This window comes from Bufo gargarizans, chromosome 4, assembly GCF_014858855.1.
Source record: "Bufo gargarizans isolate SCDJY-AF-19 chromosome 4, ASM1485885v1, whole genome shotgun sequence".
NCBI lineage: Eukaryota > Metazoa > Chordata > Amphibia > Anura > Bufonidae > Bufo > Bufo gargarizans.
The window spans coordinates 205,842,376-205,863,355 of record NC_058083.1 but is presented as its reverse complement, the minus strand read 5'-3'; the positions used below and the strand labels follow the sequence as shown (position 1 = coordinate 205,863,355).

General features: G+C 42.6%; 1 protein-coding gene across 2 annotated transcripts in view; it reads right to left on the bottom strand.

Annotated features, from left to right (window-relative positions):
* Nucleotides 1-20,980, bottom strand: part of LOC122934099 (interleukin 1 receptor accessory protein) — a 269,414-nt gene that overhangs the window by 125,206 nt on the left and 123,228 nt on the right. The window contains exon 2 of one of the 2 annotated variants that reach the window (XM_044289289.1): nt 14,098-14,198. The exons of the other annotated variant lie outside the window; for it this stretch is intronic. Coding sequence (XP_044145224.1) covers nt 14,098-14,102 — 5 coding nt within the window. The 5' untranslated portion in view covers nt 14,103-14,198. The remainder of the gene's footprint in view (nt 1-14,097; nt 14,199-20,980) is intronic. 2 annotated transcript variants of the gene reach the window in all.

Here is a 20,980-nt window from a genome sequence, read left to right as displayed (position 1 = left end):
GACTATTATTTCTAAAGTGAAGACTTACGAGACAAACAGAAATGAGAATCGAGCGTTCCTTTTCTTATGTAAGCAATGCATAGGTCGCTCAAAGTGAATTGTCTTCCATTTTAATGATGGCTTATAAATCAAATATAAAATCCAGGCTTCCTAAACAGCCAGGCAGAATGCCTTCAATGGCTTCAGATGAAGTATAAAATAGGTTCACTGCTAACAAAAATTCAGCAAAATATGTGCAGGATTGTCAAGTATTCTTTCCATTTAGAGCACTGTAGCTTGTGAAATAAGACCCAAAGGCAACATTTTTATATGCAATTGTTTTTTTCACTTTACTATTTCCTGTTATCTATGGTCTACTGCCATGAATGTAAATCCTTCTTTGAAAATGTATCAAAAAAAACTGAAGCCTAACTTTACTAATAAGCTGAAAATTTGGGTTTGAATTCTGTGCAGTCCAAACCATTATTTCTCCTCCAGGTCATTCTCACATGGACAAGGAAGCTGCAATATCTACCATGGTTAGATAGTCTTCTAGCAATAAAACAGACATGAAGCCAACCAACCCAACTCAACTCTTCAATACTAAGGATGACATTAAAAACACACACACATAAAAGAATTCTGACAGGAGAACATATCTACTAATACTAACATGCATTTATGTATGCAAATATTTTGGGACATCGTCTGAAATATAGATATAGTTTTGGTCAACAATATTGGCACCCCTGAATTTTAAGAAGAGCATATAAGAATCCCCTGAAATAAAGTGTCAATTGAAATAGCTTGGGTCTACATAAACAGATGTAAAATTTGTAAATCTAAGTGGTGTGGTATGCAATTTCATATGCTATTTGGGTAATGCAACGCACATTCACTTTGCAAGAGAGTGGCCATGCTATATGTGCATAGATGATAGTCAATCAGATTAGTGTCCCATCGATACATATAGGGCTGTCTTCCTCTGTATGTTTGATTGAAAAATGATAAGACACAAAACCTATAAAAACATACAAAACATGGAAAAAAGGAGGCAAAAATGAAAGCAATACCAGGACATAATATAAATATTTCAAAATTAGACTTGCCTGTCCACACCATGATAGTGCTCACATGATTTTAACTAGCCTACGAATGGTGAATGCTTAAAGGGGTTTTTCACCCCTGGGGACCTTTTCCTAGAGACCCATGAAGGTAATCAGATCCGGGACACTGGATTCCAGATCCATTATTGGCCCACCAGCTCTGCGGGTCCCCGTTCTCCCTGCCTGTTTGACGTGGGACACGTGGCAGCTACAGCCAATTGCTGGCCGCACTGGTGATGTGTTACCCAAGTGGCACTTGTAGAAGTTTTGTCTTAAAAAGTCAGACTTGTATACTGCAGATGTAAGAACGTAGCAGGCAGGGAGAGGAGAGACAGACTGCGATGCCTGTCTCTATATGTTACTGGTGTCTGTATTCAGCGTACAGCTGAAGACAAATTCTCTTTAGCAAAGCTCATCTGAGAGATTTGTGGCATATCAAAAGTCTGCATGCTGGCTCCAATTTACAGATTGCCACCTACTGAGAGAATGGGAACCCCTTCTCCCCAGGTGACACTATAGAAAGTTTGCCTCTCTCCATTGTAGTTTATGCGAGATGCTAAAACAGTGTTTTACTACATCCATAAACTTTATAAAAAAAAGGTAGCCAAACATGTGAATGGCCACCACTCCATTTCATCTACTCCTTTCTGGAAACCAAACAGGGATCAAAATATATGGTGGTCCCAGAAAAGTACCATGTCATTTTTTTCTGACACGAAGAATAGATGTGAGCAGCCCCCAGACAAATAACTATGTCTAAGACCAGGTGGTTGCAGCCACATACAGACCGCAGGTTGTCCACCCTTGGTTTAGAGGCTTTGTTAAATTAAAGTTTACAAAACTCACTTATGTATACTACAATAAAGAAAAACTGTTACACTTTCAAAGTAGATATATACCAGAAAAGGTCAAATTATTTGAATCAGGTTTTTATTTTACATTTGTTAAACAATGACTGGTCTTCTTTTATATTTTAAGGTGACAATAAAATCTTCACACTGGCTAAAAGAGCAGTTACAAAAAGCAGTTACTTCCTTATTAGCTTTACTGTGTAGACAGGGGCATTATTATTATAGGGTGGGCAAGCTAATCACAACTGCTGTACGGCTGGAAGCCTAGTTAAGGCAGAATAGTTATAGATGTATGATGGAATGGTTAAACAAAAACTGAGCGTTTTGGTAATACCAATCAGCATTTGAGTTACAGACCGACAAAGTGAAGCCTATATGGGCAAGTGCAAACATCCTACCATGAGGCTACTTTCACACTTGCGGCAGAGTGATCCGGCAAGCAGTTCTGTCGCCGGATCCGGCAAAACGTATGCCAACTGATGGCATTTATAAGACTGATCAGGATCCTGATCAGTCTTAAAAATACCTGGTCAGAAAAATGCATTGAAATGCCGGATCAGTCTTTTTTTTCACCTTTTTTTAGATCTGCGCATGCACAGACCAAAGCACGGATCCGGCATTCCAGATTTTGAAAGCCGGATCTGGCACTAATACATTCCTATGGAAAAAAATGCCAGAACCGGCATTCAGGCAAGTCTTCAGTTTTTTTCACCGGAGATAAAGCCGTAGCATGCTGCGGTTTTATCTTTTGCCTGATCATTCAAAAAGTCTGAACTGAAGACCTCCTGATGCATTCTGAATGGAATGCTCTCCATTCAGAATGCATATGCCTAATCAGTTCTTTTCCGGCATTGAGCCCTTTTGACGTAAATCAGTGCAGGAAAATAAAAACGCTAGTGTGAAAGTACCCTAATATATGATGGAAGACCCATAAAGTTCAGGGATAGCTTTGCTACCTCTGGCAATGGAGGCCTTGAATATATGTTACAGGAACATTGAGGAATATAAATGCATGTAAAATGTGTACCCCAATATACTACATATCTATGAAAATATAAAGATATATTGGAAACTAACCAGCCCCAAATAGTGCTAATTTGTGTCATTCACTTTAAAGTAGTCCTTTAGTGCAGGAACCCTACAAACAACAGTCCTCTTTGACAATAGCCAGGTTGTGGGATATTGTACATGTTGATGTATGGTAGCCACTTTTAGCTAATCCACCCTAGGGCAAGTAATAGACTCAAGGCTTATATGGTGATATAATTATCAGTTTCGGGCAACATTAAATTATTTTATTTACTACAAATTGTGCTAACCCATCATTACAATTGCACATTTTCTACTAATTTCTACTAAAAAAACAAACAAACAAAAAAAGTATCTTCGTATCATAGTTTACGACATACAATCAAATGTTGATAGTCAGATCATTCATAGCCACACATTTATCCACATTTAGTGTAATCAGAAATGACTGGCCCCACAGCACATTTTTGAATGGCCCTCCCAGAAATCCCCTCCTAACATGCAGCCCCCACTCCTGTGGCTAGTCAAGATCACTCTCTCAGACCAGGCCAGGCAGCCGCTCTGTCCATTTCCTACAAGCACATACTGTCATACAATGTCATTGTATAATACTGCTGAGGGGGCCAGGACAATAAAATTGTTTAGTCCTCCTCCTGGGTGGGCCCCTTGTGAGTTCAGGTCCCACAGCAGACCCTTCCCCTGCTTCCACTATAGCTACACCCCCCCCCCCGCCTTTATCCACTGTGTAAAAGCTGCCTCCATCACGATCAGTTGGATGAATCAGATAATCATTTGTATCCATTTTACAAGTTAAAAAAAAAAACACACGTTGCGCGTTATGATGAATAGCAGCATATTGTATCCATCTAAATCCATCTAAAATAGAATGTGAAGGTGTATGCATCATTTGAAACCAGAAGAAAAGCCAACCGATCAAATTCCCAGAATTCCTCCTGCAAAGCTTTGTATAATTACATTTTATGCCCTCAGGGGTTAGGGCCAAATACCCATGAGAAGCTACAAAGCATTTACACTAATTCCAGCCCTAATATAGGTCACTACTTCTGGTTACGGAAAATAACAGTGCAGTAAAATGGAACGTTTCCCTGTAGCCGCAGGACAGCAGTTAATGGAACCCTTATCACAGAGATAGATGTCCTTTTAGCAGGGATGAGATATGACAGACTTGCCTTCATTTGTTTATCTCCTGGCGCAGGCCCTATTCTTTACCTCTAAAATAGTATTAGTGGTCCTCAATGTTCTTTTACAATCTTGCATTAAACATAAAGTCAGTTTTGTACCTGGTTTAGAACATTATACCTAGTAATGAAAAGAAAAAAAAAACAGTAACAGAAAGGAAACTGAGTGAGTCTGCAATGGCAAAAAACAGACCTTTGTTTTTAAAGGATTATCCCATGAAAGCTTTTACTACGTGAATCGAACATTGAAAATTAAGTACTACTGCACTATACATGCAATAAAAATATTGTTCTTTTTTATGTACATTATATTTTCCTCTCTGGTAGCGCCCCCTGCTATTTTTGTTTCTGGTCCACGTTCTCCTGCAATCAGAGGTGGACTAACATGCTCAGTTTCCCTGCTCCCTTTCTCAGTGCTGGAGTAGTGATCTGGCAGAAAAACAAGTAAGGCTAGTTTGACACTAGCGGCAAGGACCTCCGGCAGCCGATTCTGGCGGGTGAACAGCCTGTCGGATCTGTGCTGCCACTAGTGCATGCGTGCCCCCGGATTACCACTCCGGCCCCATTGACTATAATGGGGGCGGGCTCGAGTTACGGCGGCAGCACGGCAAACATACCGAGAGGCGGACGGAATAAAAGTACAACATGTCAATGGTGTCGGAGTGGTAGTCCGGGGGCACGCGTGCACTAGCGGCAGCACAGATCCGACAGGCCGATCACCCGCTGGAACAGCCTGCCGGAGTTCCTTGCAGTTAGGGTTGGGCAAAAACCGGTATTAATGATATACCGCGGTATTAAGAAACGGCAATATGGCGATATCGCCATTTTTTAATTAGCGCAGTATTTTAGTGATGTCATAGGCGCAGACGCACGACACAGTGCTGAATGCCTCTAAAACATCTGCCGCACATTACAGCCGACACAGTGGAGAAGGAGAGAATCTCTCCCCACTGTGATCCCGCTGCCACTGCACCACCAATGAGAAGGTAATAGTGAGGAGGAGGGGAGGGGCTGTGGCCGCTGCGCCACCAATGAGAATTACTCTCATGATACAAATATAGACTGCGGGTGCCGGCCGTATTACATACTGGGGTATGGAGGGGCGCACTGCGCCACCAATGAATGTAATTAACCTCATGATACAAATTCCAAACTATTAAAGTATTGAAAAATATCTCCTATGTGGTAAACGCTGTAACAGAATTTTTTAAACAAAACCACATAATTCTCTATTTTTTTTGTCTCCTTCTCCCTAAAAAATAGGATAGGACTGTTCTATTATACACTTTTTTTAGCATTTCATTTTTCTTTTGCATGGTATCGAGTATTGCATTACTTTTTTATGGTACCAAAATTAAATCAACATTTTGGTATTGTGACAACCCTAGTCACGGGGGTATAAGTCCTTTAGGTCACAAAGAAATGGCATTTAGTGGCTGTAAACCCCCAGAGCCAGGAGATCGGAGCTGGATAACAGCCGCTGCACTCTGGGGGCTGCTGCACAGACAGGCCGGGGCTGAGAACAGTCACTGTGCTCTTGGGGCTGCGGTAATATGGCTGTAGTGTATAGGGACTAAGACCCATATGGGAAGCGCCAGTCTTTAGTAAATTAACCCCAATGCTTTATTTGACAGAAAGGCATCTTAATGATGCCAAGGTTCCCTCCCTGACAATGTGCACCTATAATGGGCACACTCTCAAGAACCCACTTATCAGGGTTTTCCGCCAGGATGTCCAATTTTCTAAAGGGGTGGTGAAGATGGCTGATCACTGCTATCTCCAGCACGCCGATAGAGAATGAATAGAGAAGCAGGGGCACATCCGCTCCATCAGAATTGGGGGGAACGGTGAACCTATTCTTGGTGGGCAACTAAGAGAGATTACTGCATGGGGGCATCAAGGAGACATTATAATGTATGGGGGCAACAAGGAAACACGAGTACATGTTTTGAGTGTTTTTTTTCTCTAAATGGGCATATATATATATATATATATATATATATATATATATAAAGAGATGTATATAGTTACATCTCTCTCTAGACAGTGGAGAAAATGTAGAAATTGTGGGGTCAATCACACATCATATGTATCTCTGGGTGTTATGCAAGCAGGTGTGGACCCACTGAGCCACTGCCTGGCTAAACTCTGGAGGGGCGTGACTAAGCAACAACCTGGTCTGCACTAGAGCCCCTGATGGTGAGGATAGGCTTTGGCCTTTAGGGTAGTTGCCAGGTGCCACTCCAGAGCAGTCCCCGAGTCAGTGGCAAGCACCAAGGGGAAGTACGTGGTCAGGAAGTACAGGGTCAGGGCAGGCACCGATCAAGCAAGGTCTGCAAACAAAGTGCAAGGTCAGAGGCAGGTGGCAAACAAGCAAAGTCCGTGAACAAAGTCCGAGTTCAGAGGCAGGCGGCAAACAGGCAGAATCCGATAATTCTAAAAGCAGGGTCCGGTACACAGCAAAGCAGAACTTTAAAAATACCTTCACACTTGGAACTTGACAAGCTAGTGACCATGAGTTGCTCAGGCATCTTCCTGTGGTAGGAAGCACCTTTAAATACTTCCTGCAATCCAGCCATAAGCTGGTGAGACAGAGGGCGAGTATGTGCTGCCTCACAAGTGAGGAGAGACTCACCCATGCAAGCCCTAAGAAACAGTACAGATCTCCAGCTGGAAGTAAACTCTGTCATGGAGCACAGATACAACAGTTAAGCTACCTGCTGCATGGCAGATAAGGGAAAGAGGGAGCTTGGCGCAGATGCCCGGGCTAACACTGGGGCTCTATGTGAGGGACTATTTTCTATGCAGGAGAGGAACGGTTTAACAAGAGCTAATAGCATTGCTTCGTGAGAGATGCAGGTGCTTGACGAGCTACTGCCCACCCACAGAAAGGGAAGAATGTGTTCCAGATAAGCAGATAAGGAATTACAAGGAGTTTTAAATTTGTGGGCCGACTTCTTTAAAAATACAATATTTTACTTGGTATCGGAACAGGTGAGGCAGAAGGGGAAGGTTATGTTTCTTATACCATCCAGTCTACGCTCCATCTCCTCTTCATTAAACTTACTGTTATCATAATCTGAAGTCTGGAAAGGACGATAAAAATGAGAAGCACAGAACCGGAACACAATTTTTTATCCACTGGATTGCAATTTGAAACAGAATAGGATGGATGTTTTTGGGAACCTGCACCTATCAGGCAACTATAAAACATTTATCGCACATCTTGTGGATGTCTTTGCTTGTGAGGTTGCGCCAAATTTTGTGCAAATAGTGTTTCAGCTGAAAAACAAGGAAGATTCTGCTAATTTGCATGTCTTTCCCATATGCCCAAGTTTATGCAAATGTGTTTACATGACAAAGCAGTATAGAAAGGTTATTAAATATAATGTTAGGACATGAGAAATGATGCTCCTCGGACTATTTAAAAAAAAAAAAAAGCTGGTTTTATATGTCTCATAGTACACAAGGCTGCCATTGTAAGGTATGCTGACTGTACCTGTCTCATGGATAGGTTGTTGGCTTGCACATACCCGGCTTTTGGCATACAGCCTTTGCGTGATTGTCTGTTATATGTTGTTTATTGTGTGTTATAGTTAATAATTTATTTAAAAAATAAAATAATATAGCATCTATAAAAATAAATTATTAATGATAGGTAGGAAAATACTTATAATAAAAGTTTAATAATGATAGATAACACAATAACAAAAAAAAAAAGGTATGGATGATAGATAGCATAATAAGGGTTAAGAGCAGCTATATATAATTAAAAGAAATTACGAAGATATAGCACTATATTCTAGATCTTCGCGAATTCTCGAAGTGCTGATATTCGCCAAAAAAATTTGCGATTAGAATATTCGCGCTCAACATTAATGGGCATCACTTGAAACTTTTTATGCCACAAAACTAACATAGCAGATTTGATAAATGATCCCCCAATCTTTTTAATTAGAAATCTGTATTGCAAACCTAGCTTTATACTAAGCGCATGTCTATTTGCTTGTACTACATACGGTAAAATCCATCCATGTTTTAGCATAAGATGCACAGCCTTTTCTTTTAATATAAAAATGAATATTACAATATTTAAAAGTTATGTGTAAACGGGTTAAATGCAGTAGGATTTACAGTACGAATCAGTGATGTACTGTCTGTAGCTGAGATGCCTCTGTAAACCAGTCTCACATGTATTCATAGAACCAAGCTTGTTATACTGTATATCTCCTATTGTGCGAATACATGGTTATCTCCATTTTATGATACCCTGAAGTACTTAACACAACCTTCCTCTTCTCTGCCTTCTATCTTTATTCCTCCCTGGCATTGCATGCATCACTTGCTAGACAGCACATGGCAGACTGCACAGTGTAAGTAGCAGAGCAGAGTCTCAGTAGCATAGGGTGCGCTGTCTGTGAACACAGAGTAATTACAGCACCAGCTTATCCCTTGTAATAAAGTTGCATGCAGGTGTTCCGTGAAATTTCCCTACCCTCGTCACTTCCTGTTGTGACGCAGCCGCATCGGACATGACGTTCCCAGCTTTGGAAGGAGGTGTGCCACGCTGCGCAAGCACACAACGACGGGGTAGGGAAATTTCACACCAGAGTTGGGGAGAAGGGGCCCCCTAACGCCCTTGCGCCTTACCTCTCAGCTGGCCCCAGATGATCAGACACCGCGCATGCGCAGTGAGTGAAAGGGAGATTTAACAGAATAAATTGCCATCAGATCTCCCTACCCCACACTGCGCACGCGCGGTGATCAGATGGATGTTCGGTATAAGACATTTCCCTGTCCGCTGGTGCGCATGCGCAGTGTATCCCGACGGGAGTAGTTAGCTGCGCTTGCGCATTGGCCCGTAATTTTTACCTACTCTCTAACCGCTGCTGAGGCTCCCGGCGCATGGGCAGTGTCGGCCGGTGTCCCTACCCCGTTGTTGTGCGCCTGCGAGGCGCGGCACACCTCCTTCCAAAGCTGGGAATGTCATGTCCAGTGCGGCTGTGTCACAACAGGAAGTGAAGACGGTAGGGAAATTTCACAGAACACCGGCCCCTGTTAATAGAAGCAATGTCTGAGAGGGGTGAGGAATGATGGGATTTGTAGTCCTTCATAGTGGTAATACCATCCAGAGAAAACCATGGCAGCATGTGCTGCGGAGCTGGGCAAGATAATGAAAAAACAAAAAAACTAATTCAGAGCTATAGTAGCAACACCTGGCAGTCTGGCAAATTTAGGTAGATTTCTGTATTTTTATAAGTTTGAAAAATTACTTTAAAGGGGTTGTCCAGGTTCAGAGCTGAACCTGGACATACCTCCATTTTCCCCCCGCCAGCCCCCCTGACATGAGCATCGGAGCAGTTCATGCTCCGATGCTCTCCTTTGCCCTGCGCTAAATCGCGCAGGGCAAAGGCATTTTTCTGAGTTCCGGTGACGTACCGGGCTCTCTATGGGGCTGACAGGCAGCCCGGTGACGTCACCGGCACTGATGGGCGGGATTTGGCTCTGCCCTAGCCAGTAAAACGGCTAGGGCAGAGCTAAAGCCCGCCCCTCAGAGCCGGTGACGTCACCGAACACACTGCTGGGCGGAAGTTACCGCCCGGCAGTGTGTTATTGAAAACAAAAGAGCCCGTGCCCTGCGCGATCTAGCGCAGGGCACTGGAGCGCATCGGAGCATGAGATGCTCCGATGCCAGGCTCAGGAGGGCTGCCGGGGTGAAAATAAGGGTATGTCCGGGTTCAGCTCTGAACCCGGACAACCCCTTTAATAATAGTTGAGGTCTAATGATGAATTTTAGGACAAAAATTTTCAAAGACCGCAACACCATAAAAACTATAAGGGCTGTTTCACACCAGCGAGTCCATTGTGGGAATCGCGCTCCGTGTGTGAGTGTGATCCTCCGCTCTGGACTTGCAGGAGCGCACGGCATTATCATGGTTTATAATGCTATGTGTCTCTGCTTGGTCTTATTTCTATAGAATCATACTGACAGCGTTATGTCACTAGGATTCTGTGGAAATAAGACCAAGCAGAGACACATAGCATTATAAACCATGATAATGCCGTGCGCTCCTGCAAGTCCACAGCGGAGGATCACACTCACACACGGAGCGCGATTCCCGCAATGGACTCGCTGGTGTGAAACAGCCCTAAGGCCTCTTTCACACGAACTATACGGATTGCGTCAGGGTGCGTTCAGCGAAACTCAAACCATTTCTCAAGTTTTCTCAAGTCAGTTTTGTCTGCAATTGCGTTCAGTGTTTCAGATTTTTCCTGCGCGGGTGCAATCAGCTTTGATGCGTTTTTCACACGTGTGAAAAAAAACCTGAAGGTTTACAAACAACATCTCCTAGCAACCATCAGTGAAAAACGCATCGCATCCGGACTGCATCCAGTTTACATCCGGATGCAATGCGTTTTTCACTAAAGCCCCATTCACTTCTATGGGGCCAGGGTTGCATGAAAAACCCAGAATATAGAAGATGCTGCAATTCTCACGTAACGCAGAACTGATGTGAGAAAAACGTTCACGTCACGCATTGCACCTGCGCGGAAAACTTGCTCGTGTGAAAGGGGCCTAAAACAGAGATTACTCATTTCTACCATTTAAAGGGACAAGTGCTGCAGTAGCCAGGCAGAGTCACTACACAATATGTGGAGCTGTGTAACTCCAGTGCCTGGTTTCACAGCTGGACCACTGCAGCTCTGGTATTGATAACCTATCCTACTATCCTAAAGATAGGTCATCAATAGGTAAATCCTGGAAACCCCCTTTACAGAGGACCAGCCACCTCTTTTGACATGCCTGCTCTACTAACTGGCATTTCCCATGAAATGGGAACCGTAACACCATTCCTCTATAACTCCTGCTATAAGTTTATGAATAAAGGTTCATCTGGGAGTTACCAGTTGGGGATATGACCCTGCACAGTCCGACCCTGGCAGCAATGACTGGACAAGGACACCCTGTTGTACTATTAATAAACTAATAGCAGGAATAATAGAGGAATGAATCCCCAGTTATAAGAATAAATGCTCCAGAGTTGTCATCTCATATGGAATACAGTTATTTACAAAAAAAAAGACAGAGGTGACAGGCCCTTTATAAATATAGTAGAATGCAAATTGACAACCTTATTTCCATTTTAGTGTACAGTGGGTGAAATTTCTCCTAAAACCTCAACTCTATTGAGAATGTATTTATTGAAAAAGGATGCAAAAAAAAAAAAAAAGAAAAGGTTAATCAAGCAGAGAGCATGTGATTGCACTAGCTATAGAGAGATAATATATCATATGCTTAGTCCTGCAGAGCTAAATTACAAGGTGTGGAATGGGTGAAATGGACTGGCAAAAAGGAAAGAAACTTTCCAAAACTGAAAAATATGCCTGTATTTAAAGTTAATCAGCTTTGCATGAACAGAGTGTCAATTTCTTCTGGAAAATACAAGTACCTTCCAAGCAGAGCCAGGGTTAGCAAATGTACTGGAGCTCTGTACAGAACACTGCTCAGGCAATTCCCTAATGCACGCTTAGTCTCTGTTCACATAATATCTCTTCTACTGGCTTTCTATTTCTCCATTATAAGTCATTTGGGTCATGGCAACTGTAAAAAATCGAAAGCCATGATGTCACTTTCCGCTGACACCAATACTCTGGGTTTCTGGACCTTAATAGTCTCATTTGCAGTGTTATTTTGCTGTCAGAATGTAATGGAAAGTGAAAACCTGATGGACCTTATTATGAACTGGATACAGACTAGAGACAGGCTTTGCTCCTTACTGCTATTCACCTTTTTCTTCTTGTTGCATGTTGAAGCTCTACTTGGAACCTTGTTAAGATCCAGCCATGCTAAATATGATTTTTTGCCATTTTTAAAGTGGTCTTAAACGTTTGTTTAGGACTGTACCATAGCGGCAGACCATGTGACTGCTATGGGGCCCAAGGCAAGAGGGGGCCCAGTTGAGATCATCTCCTCTTCTACTGGAGGTAAAAACTTGGTCAGGAATCTACCCTCTAAAGCAGGGATGCTCAACCTGCGGCCCTCCAGCTGTTGTAAAACTACAATTCCCACCATGCCCTGCTGTAGGCTGATAGATGTCGGCTGTCCGGGAATGATGGGAGTTGTAGTTTTGCAACAGCTGGAGGGCCGCAGGTTGAGCATGCCTGCTCTAAAGGAACAACTTTTAGCAAATGAGGCAGTGAAAAAACGGCCCAAGGGTCATTGAAAAGGGTTTAGGCAGAAACCCTTCTGTCCTGTGTGGGGTCTGGTTTGATCCTTGCTATAGGGCCCTTACTTCTCTATGTACGCCACTGGTGGAACCTATCAGAGAAAAACTAGAATGGAAAGATCCATACATTGGACCCACTGCTCGATTTGGCTTACAGACTCTTCTGAAAAATGGTGACCGATATAATGTGTGTGCCAGTTGTGTAACTCAGGGTCAGAGCCAGATACATGTACATAATGAAGGGTATATAACATGTTTTATGTAGAGGAATTGTATGTGAAAGCTGTAAAATGGTAAAGTGGACATACACTTAAAGGTTGTCTCGCTTCAACAAATAGCATTTATCATGTAGATAAAGTTAATAAAAGGCACTTATTAATGTATTGTTTTTGTCCATATTGGCTCCATTGCTGGCTGGATTCATTTTCCCATCATATTATACACTGCTCGTTTCCATGGTTACAACCACCCTGCAATCCAGCAGTGGTGGCCGTGCTTACACACTATAGAAAATGGACTATCCTATGTGAGCCCGCATCGTCCCGGACACCAGAAAGTCCAGAACTGCTCCTTATAGTGTGCAAGCATGGTCACCACTGCTGCATTGTATGGTGGTCGTAACGATGGAAATGAGCAATGTATAATGCAATGGTAAAATTAATCAAGCCAGCGAAGGACGCAATTTGGACAATCACAATACATTAGTAAGTGCATTGTATTAACTTTCTCTATATGATAAATGCCACTTGCTGAAGTGACACAACCCCTTTAACCTCCATACTGATGACCTAAAGGGGTATTCTCATCTGGACACTTATAGCATGTTGGCATATATAAATATCCCCCAATGTCTCTTCTGAGCACCAGTTAGAAGAAAGAGACTTTAGGTACAGGCCCAGAGAACCCCTTTATTTGAATTAAGATGGAGACTACAGTACATACACATTGGATGGAAGTAGGTTGATGTCTGAACAACCGTTGAATGAATGATCGTCTGGTAAACGATTCAACTGATTGAGACATGCACATTTTAGTCCATGCGGACCGTTACATTCATGTACACTGGCCAATACACCAGTGCTTTACCCTCAATCATTATACTGTATGTCCAAAGTTTGTGAGCACACATGGTTTATCTATTATATGCATCTTGTACTTAAAAGGGGTTATCCAACCCCTATAATGTCCCCACTAATGCCATCTCATATAGGTTATACTTACCCTCCTCCCCGGCACCCGCATCACTCCTGCTCCCCGCATGGTGTCCGATGCATCTCCCCGTTGCATGGATCAAAACATCTGGCGACAGGGGGGTCAGCCAATAGCAGGCAGCAACAGGGGCGAGCCTCCCTAGCATTGCCGGTGAGATGCAGCGGGGAGCAGGAGCAATGCGGGTGCCGAGGAGCGGGGTCATTTTAAACTATATGAGGTACCCAGGCATTAGAGTTGCCCTCATGCTTACCATCCTACAAACATCTAAATGTCAGGAGGGTGAGAAGATCTGCAAGGACCCACACAGTTCCTTTCTGATTTATAGGCATATGAAAATGTACTTGTTATCAATTTGAACGGCTGCATGTCATTGATTTTTCAAGACATGATTATACTTCCAAAGGTTGTCAAGCAATCCGTCTCCTTTTAGTTCTTTCTTTCAAGTTCCTTTCTCAACTCTCCGCCATTTGCGAACATGTCAAAGTTAGTCTACCTCATTATGCAGAAATGATTGCAGAAGTCTCCATTAGCATGAAAAATATCCACAAATGAAGTAACGAAGGAAAGAAGAATCAACTTCAGGCAGCACAGTCCCTGTAACAAATAAAAAGAAATGTTCTTTGTCCACACCGTAATGTGATGTTTTACATAAGGTAATTCTCCATGCATATATGCACACAAAGCATATCCTTGATTCTACTGCTGTTCCAGACACAACTGAAACAAGTGCGGTAATTACTCAGGAGTGCTCCAAGCACAGGCCTTTCATTTGACACATCTAAGGCATTTATTCTCAGACCACTGCTCCAGGTAAACTGCACATTTCGCAGCCGATAGTCCTCGTGTCAGGGGCTACAGTACATTAGATAAAAAACACAACAGGGACGTCTAAAGCTTCTATTTATCAAAGGTTTGGTTTTCAAAACCTAATCAAAACCAAATGTTGTTGCCCCATTTTCTGCTTTTGTTTAGAATTAGCAGGTTATCTTGTGCAATAAAGAATAAGATAAAGAAGCCTGTACCAAACAATTCTGATGAACCTCCGATGTCGTAAAAATGTCGCAGCAAACTCGATCTAAAAAACACCAAGTCAAAAACAAAGGGGCGCATTTATTAAGACCGGCATTTTAGACTCAGATCTTAATAAAGCCTCTGGCGGTAGATCACCGAAGTTATAAAGAGGTGCAGGCCTCTACATTACTTTGGCACTATCCAGCGCCGCTTCTAAATGTAAACAAGACCTTTTTCTACATCTAAAACAGGTGTTGCTGGTCCATCCCCTTTCCCACCACACAAACTTTTTTAGATCTAGTGTGAGCGGGGAGAAGTCGCAGATTGTGGCGCAACTAACCAATGCGCCACAATCTGCTCCTGAAATAAGCCTAATTTAGGCGTATTTCAGTTTGACAAATGACCCCCAAAGTCTACATAATACCTGTATATATTTATCAGGTTGTTTTTTTAGGCTCATGATGATGGTGATGATATTTTTGATCTCACGTTGAACATTCTAAAAAGGAGGACAAATTGCTAATTTATAAAGGGGTGGTCAAGGTGTAGGGAAAAAATAGTTATTTTCCAAAAACTGTGGAACTTTTTTCCCCATAGGTTGTGTCTGGTATTACCAATTAGTTCTATTACGCTAGAATGGGGTAATCTGTAATACTAGACACAGTCCGTGGACAAGAGTGGAGCCGTTTCTGGGGGGGGAATTATCTCTTTCTAATCCTGAAATATCACTCTAAAAGGGTTTTCCAAGATTTGAATACTGATTGGTGGGACCCCCTGCTGATCAGTTGTTTGAGAAGGCAGCTGTGCTCCTGTGAGCACCGCGGCCTTCTCTGTGCTCACCAATCACAGCGCCGTACATTGTATAGCGGCTCTGCTTGGTATGGCAGCTCAGTCTTATTCACATGAGGCTGAACTCACTGGCCTAGGAAAAGCTGTGAGAAGGCACGGTGCTACTGTGAGCGCCACTACCTTTTCGAACAGCTGGGGTCCAGGATCACGAACCTCCACAATCGGATACTGATGATGACCTATCCAGAAGATAGGTCAGAACACACATGTATTCGTTTTTTTGGACCTTGAGGGTAGGAATGTTTATACACTGGAACCTGAGACCCTGGAAACCCTGAATTGCCCTGGAGTAGTGTCTGGGATTGAAACAACCTGTTCATTCCAATATGAATGAACAAGCATCTCCCTGAGGTGTAGTAACAAAAGACAGAGGGGAAACAACAAAATATAAAAGGGAAGTAACACTTAACTTCTGAAGTAAATGGATGAGCAGGAACTCAGAAGAGGACCATACACCAGCACTTCCAATACCAAACTGAAGCTATCAACCGCATAGCATGATGGGTGAAGCCAGACTAAATAGGGGAGTTGTAAATGACCACTAAGCTACACCTAAGACAAGAGGTGTGGTCATTACCAGCAACCAAACTGAAACCAGTGAAACAAAAAGAAGCTGTCATATCACATCACGTGCAGCCAGTCTCTTAGATCTTCTGACACCTGTCACGTGACCGTGACACTGATAAACAAATAAATATATTTTTTATTTTCCTGCTCTAAATCCTATGCGAGTCTTATAGTCCAATGCGTCTAATGGCCTGAAAATACTATATATACACATACCGATTTCTAACAGCTATATCCTCGATAAAGTGGGGATAATGCTGTGATTCTGGTCTTATTTGAAAGCTTGGAATGTAAAACCATATCTCTAGCTGCTACCAATCCCAAGATATGGGTAACTAAAGTAGCCCTCCCCTCTTCAGTCTGGAGGACGGGGAAGGGGCAGCTGAAAGAATACCTATATATATTCTTCAGGTCCTCTTAAGATATGGGGTTTGTATGTGCTGCTGTCTGAGAGTGAGCTGTTCAAAAGAACTTCACTGTGTCCGTCCAGGCCCTGTGCCGGACGGAGGACAGGGAGTCTGAAAGCCGGACTGTCTGGCCTAAAATCGGACCTCTGGCCACCCTAGGGGCATGCTGCTGTGGAGGTCACCGTTAAGGGGACGGTCCACTATTGAGCTCAGTGTTAAGTGGCAGATTGCTGGAGATGCCACTGTTAAGGGGACAGGGTGTTGTGAAAATCACTGTTAATGATATAGGGTACTGTGGAGGTCACTAATGAAGGGTCGGCCGCTGTGGAGGTCACTGTTAAGGGGGCGGGATGCTGTGGAGGTCACTGTTAAAGGGGTGGGCTGCTGTGGAGGTCACTGATAAGGGGGGGCACTGTGGAGGTCTCTGTTAAGGGGACGGTCCGCTATGGAGGTCAGTGTTAAGGGGCAGGGTGCTGTAGAGGTCACTGTTAAGGGGGATACTGTCTATCTTTTAATATTATATATAATATATATTTTTTATACACAAACATTAAATTAAATAGATGAACTATACCTGTGCGAAGCCGGATCCTTCTGCTAGCATATATATAAATATAAATGTCATTACCATATTTGTACTGACCTATAGAATAAAGTCATCATGCTACTTATACAGTATACATATAGTGAATACAGTAAATAAATTCCACAAAATAATGGTAAAATAGTTTTGTTTATCCCCAAAAATAAAATCATAAAATACAAAATATGTACTCCAAAATGGTTCCTAAAAAAAAACTACAACTCATACGGCAAAATAAAAAAATTTGAGAAAAAAAATTAAGAAGCTATGACTGCTGGAACATAGAGGGGGGAAGGTTACTGGTCTTTAAGGCTAAAATTAGTTATGTCGCTGAGGAGTTAAAAATGCAACCATGTCCTCTGAGTTATGTGTCAACAATATTTACAGACATACCGTATAAAAATCTACGATAAAAAAAGTGACTTTTCGGGAGGGTTTTTTCCAATTTTAATGTGACTGTTAGGAGGTTAAGCGAGCAAATCATAAATAGGAAAATATTTGATTATATTTCACTGCCCGAAACCTTCGAACAGCATTATAAAACCAAAGCTCAGCATAGTGACCGAAACCAATTTCTATTTGACCACTGAAGGAATGCTACCAACGATGTCACTGCAATGCTATGCAGACAACAAAGACCCCTTACAGTCAGAAGGGCAGTATCTACTCACATAGGAAGTGGACATGAATGACGACATTGCACAGTAAAACAAAGCAGACAAGTTCTTCAAAATGCAGCCAGACAGTAAGCAAACACATATGTATTTTAGGAATATCTTCCGTGTATCAGTAACCAGCACTCACTCACAAGGATGGTTAAAACCTGTTGAGTCTGAAAATATTCCAGCAGGTTTGCGAGTCTGCTCCGTTATCAGGTCTGTATGTTCATGTATATGGCAATTGATTTATTTAATGTAATCTCTCCTAACGTCTGTTTTACTGAATCATTTTATTCTCCATGCAATAAAGATTCATCAGCATCTTTTCTAATAATGGTACGTTGTTCCATTCTTTAGTTATTGCTTCTAGAAATTTCTTAAAGGGAACCTGTCCTCAACTTTATGCTGACCGTACTGAGGGCAGTATAAAGTAGTGATAGAAATGCTGATTTCAGCGGTGTATCATTTATGAGCTAAAAGTAAGTGGTTGCTGAGAACCAACATCATAATCATTGCAGCCCAGGCCTCGAAAAGAGTCAAATCTACCTAAGAAGAGTCCTGGTTATTCATGAATTCCTGCCCTCCCTGCCCACCTGCTGATGACTGACTCTAGGAGAGAGCTGCCAATCATCAGCAGGTGGGCAGGAGAGCAGGAGATTATGAATAACCAGGACTCTTCTCTTTTCAAGGCACATAGTAAAATAAAAGGATGCTCCAGAATTTTTACAGCGTGGGGAATGCAAGTGGTTACTAAAACGGACCTGTCAGAAGAGGTGTGAGGTCCTCCTTACATCAGTGCAATGATAACACAGCCCTGTAACTGTAACACCTACTAAACAAGCCTAATTTAGGGGTTTCTGAGATTTATTAACGGATGACCTATCCTAGGTCATAAAGTCCCATTCACTTCAGGCCATGTCCGGAGCGTAGGTTATCAGTTACAAAATCTCTGAGAACCCCTTTAACAAACATATATGTCATCCTTGATAATATGGATTGCAAATAAGCCACTGTCACATTCAACCTTTATCGCAGTTCAGCGGTCACACCATCCATCCTATTTACTACATATGAGGAAATGTCAGGGTCATAGGTTCCTCTCGTTTTCCTCTATTTTTTAAACCAAGCCTGGATGCCATTTCGAAAAGCAACTAGAGCAGCCTGTCCAACCTCTGGTTCTGTCTCTTCCCCTTTGTTTCTCCTCCTCTCCTGCCATTATTTGGATCATTCTCACACACCATGTCACTGCTCTGTTATCAGCGTACAACAAATCTCGTCTCCTACATCGTTAAGTTCTCCTCAATATAAGAAAAAAACGGAATGAGAAAATAAAGAATGATACCTGAAGAAATTGTGATATATTTGAGAACAGGGGAATAGTGGAACTGGAAGATGTGTCATTTCTTACTTTCCTCTTGATTCAAGATATCTCGACATAAGAAGTAAGAGATGACCATAAAACGTTTACTCACAACAGCCAACAGAGTAAAGCAAGAGTTACGGTATTTAATTATTTTTTATCACAGTTGGTAATCTCGACCCACTCATTTTAGAATGGTAAAGTAAGAAAGGACTCATCTGTGTGACAGTTTATGTAGTGCTTAAAGGGGTTGTCTCATCTCGCCGCTACTAAGGTGAGATGAGACACAGTCCCGGCCACCTCCCGGTCGTGCATGAGACCTACTGAAACAGCGTAGAGCAGAAAGCTATGCGGTTTCTGAGTTAGGGAAATATCATAGCTTGCTGTGCTACGCTGGGAGACACAGTCCCGACCACTACTTCCTAGCTCTCATACACAGCCAGGTTTCCAGGCCAGGAGGTGGTCGGGACAACCTCTTTAAGGGTACTTTCACACTTATGCAAAAGTTTTACGGTATTGAGTTCCGTCACAGGGGCTCAATACCGGAAAAAAACTGATCAGTTTTATCCTAATGTATTCTGAATGGAGAGCAATCCGTTCAGGATGCATCAGTTCAGTCCCTCTTACGTTTTTTTAGCTGGAGAAAACACTGCAGCATGCTGCAGTTTTCTCTCTGGCCAAAAATCCTGAAAATACACGGCATTAACTTCAATTGAAATGTATTAGTGCCGGATCCGGCATAAAAATTTCCGCATTGACGGATCCGTTCTTCTGGTCCGCGCATGCGCAGACCTTCAAATCTGTGAAAGAAATAAATACCGGATCCGTTTTTCCAGATGACAACCGAAAAGCATGCATATGCATCTGACAAATATATCCATTTGCGTCCGGATTGCTGGATCTGTAAGGCAGTTCAGGCGACGGAACTGCCTGCTGGATTCCTCTGCTGCAAGTGAAAGTACCCTTATCCTAATGCATTCTGAATGTAGAGCAATCCATTCAGTATGCATCAGGATGTCTTCAGTTCAGTCACTCTTACGGTAGTTGGCCGGAGAAAATACTGCAGCATGCTGCGGTATTTTCTCCAGCCAACATTCCGGAACACTTGCTGGAATGCCGGATCACATTGAAATGTATTAATGCCAGATCCGGTACCAAGTGTTTTAGAAAACTGTATCCGGTTTTCCCACTCTGCATATGCGCAGACCTTTAAAAATGTTTAAAAAAAAAAATACCTGATCCGTTTTTCCGGATGACACTGGAGAGACAGAACTAGTGTTTCAATGCATTTGTCAGCCGGATCTGCATCTGGATCCGGAAACAAATGCTATCCATTTGCACACGGATCAACGGAACTGCCTGCCAGAATCAAACGACGCAAGTGTGAAAGTACCCTAACAAGGACTAAAATGCAACAAATATACTTTATTCAATATGAGTAGTACTCCCCACACCTTTTAGCTTTTTTTCTCATCCCACCCTTTAAATCCAGCCTCTCTCTCCACCTTTTTTCTCTCTTAAAGTGAATTTGTCACCAGATTTATGGTGTCCTAACTAAGGGCAACTTAAACTAGTGACAGGTCCCCTTAGCAAAATGCTGGGGCACTTTCTTTAATTGACTAAAATCTTGAGCTAAAAAGCTTGAGCGCCCATGAGTCCCCATATTCATGAGCTCATGGCTTTCCTCGCCCACCTTCTGCTGATTCTTATGGGGGAAAAAAACGGTCAGAGGCAGGTGGGCGGGAACTCGTGAATCTTGGGACTCAATCGTATGCGCTGGGGCAATTAGGATTAAAAAATGGGGGCAGAAGAAAATTGGTGACAGATTCCCTTTAAACACAGTGTTACTTAACTCCAGTCCTCAGGGACCACCTAACGGTCATGTTTTCTGGATTTCCTTAGTATTGATCAGGTAATATCATTAGTATCAATGCATCAGG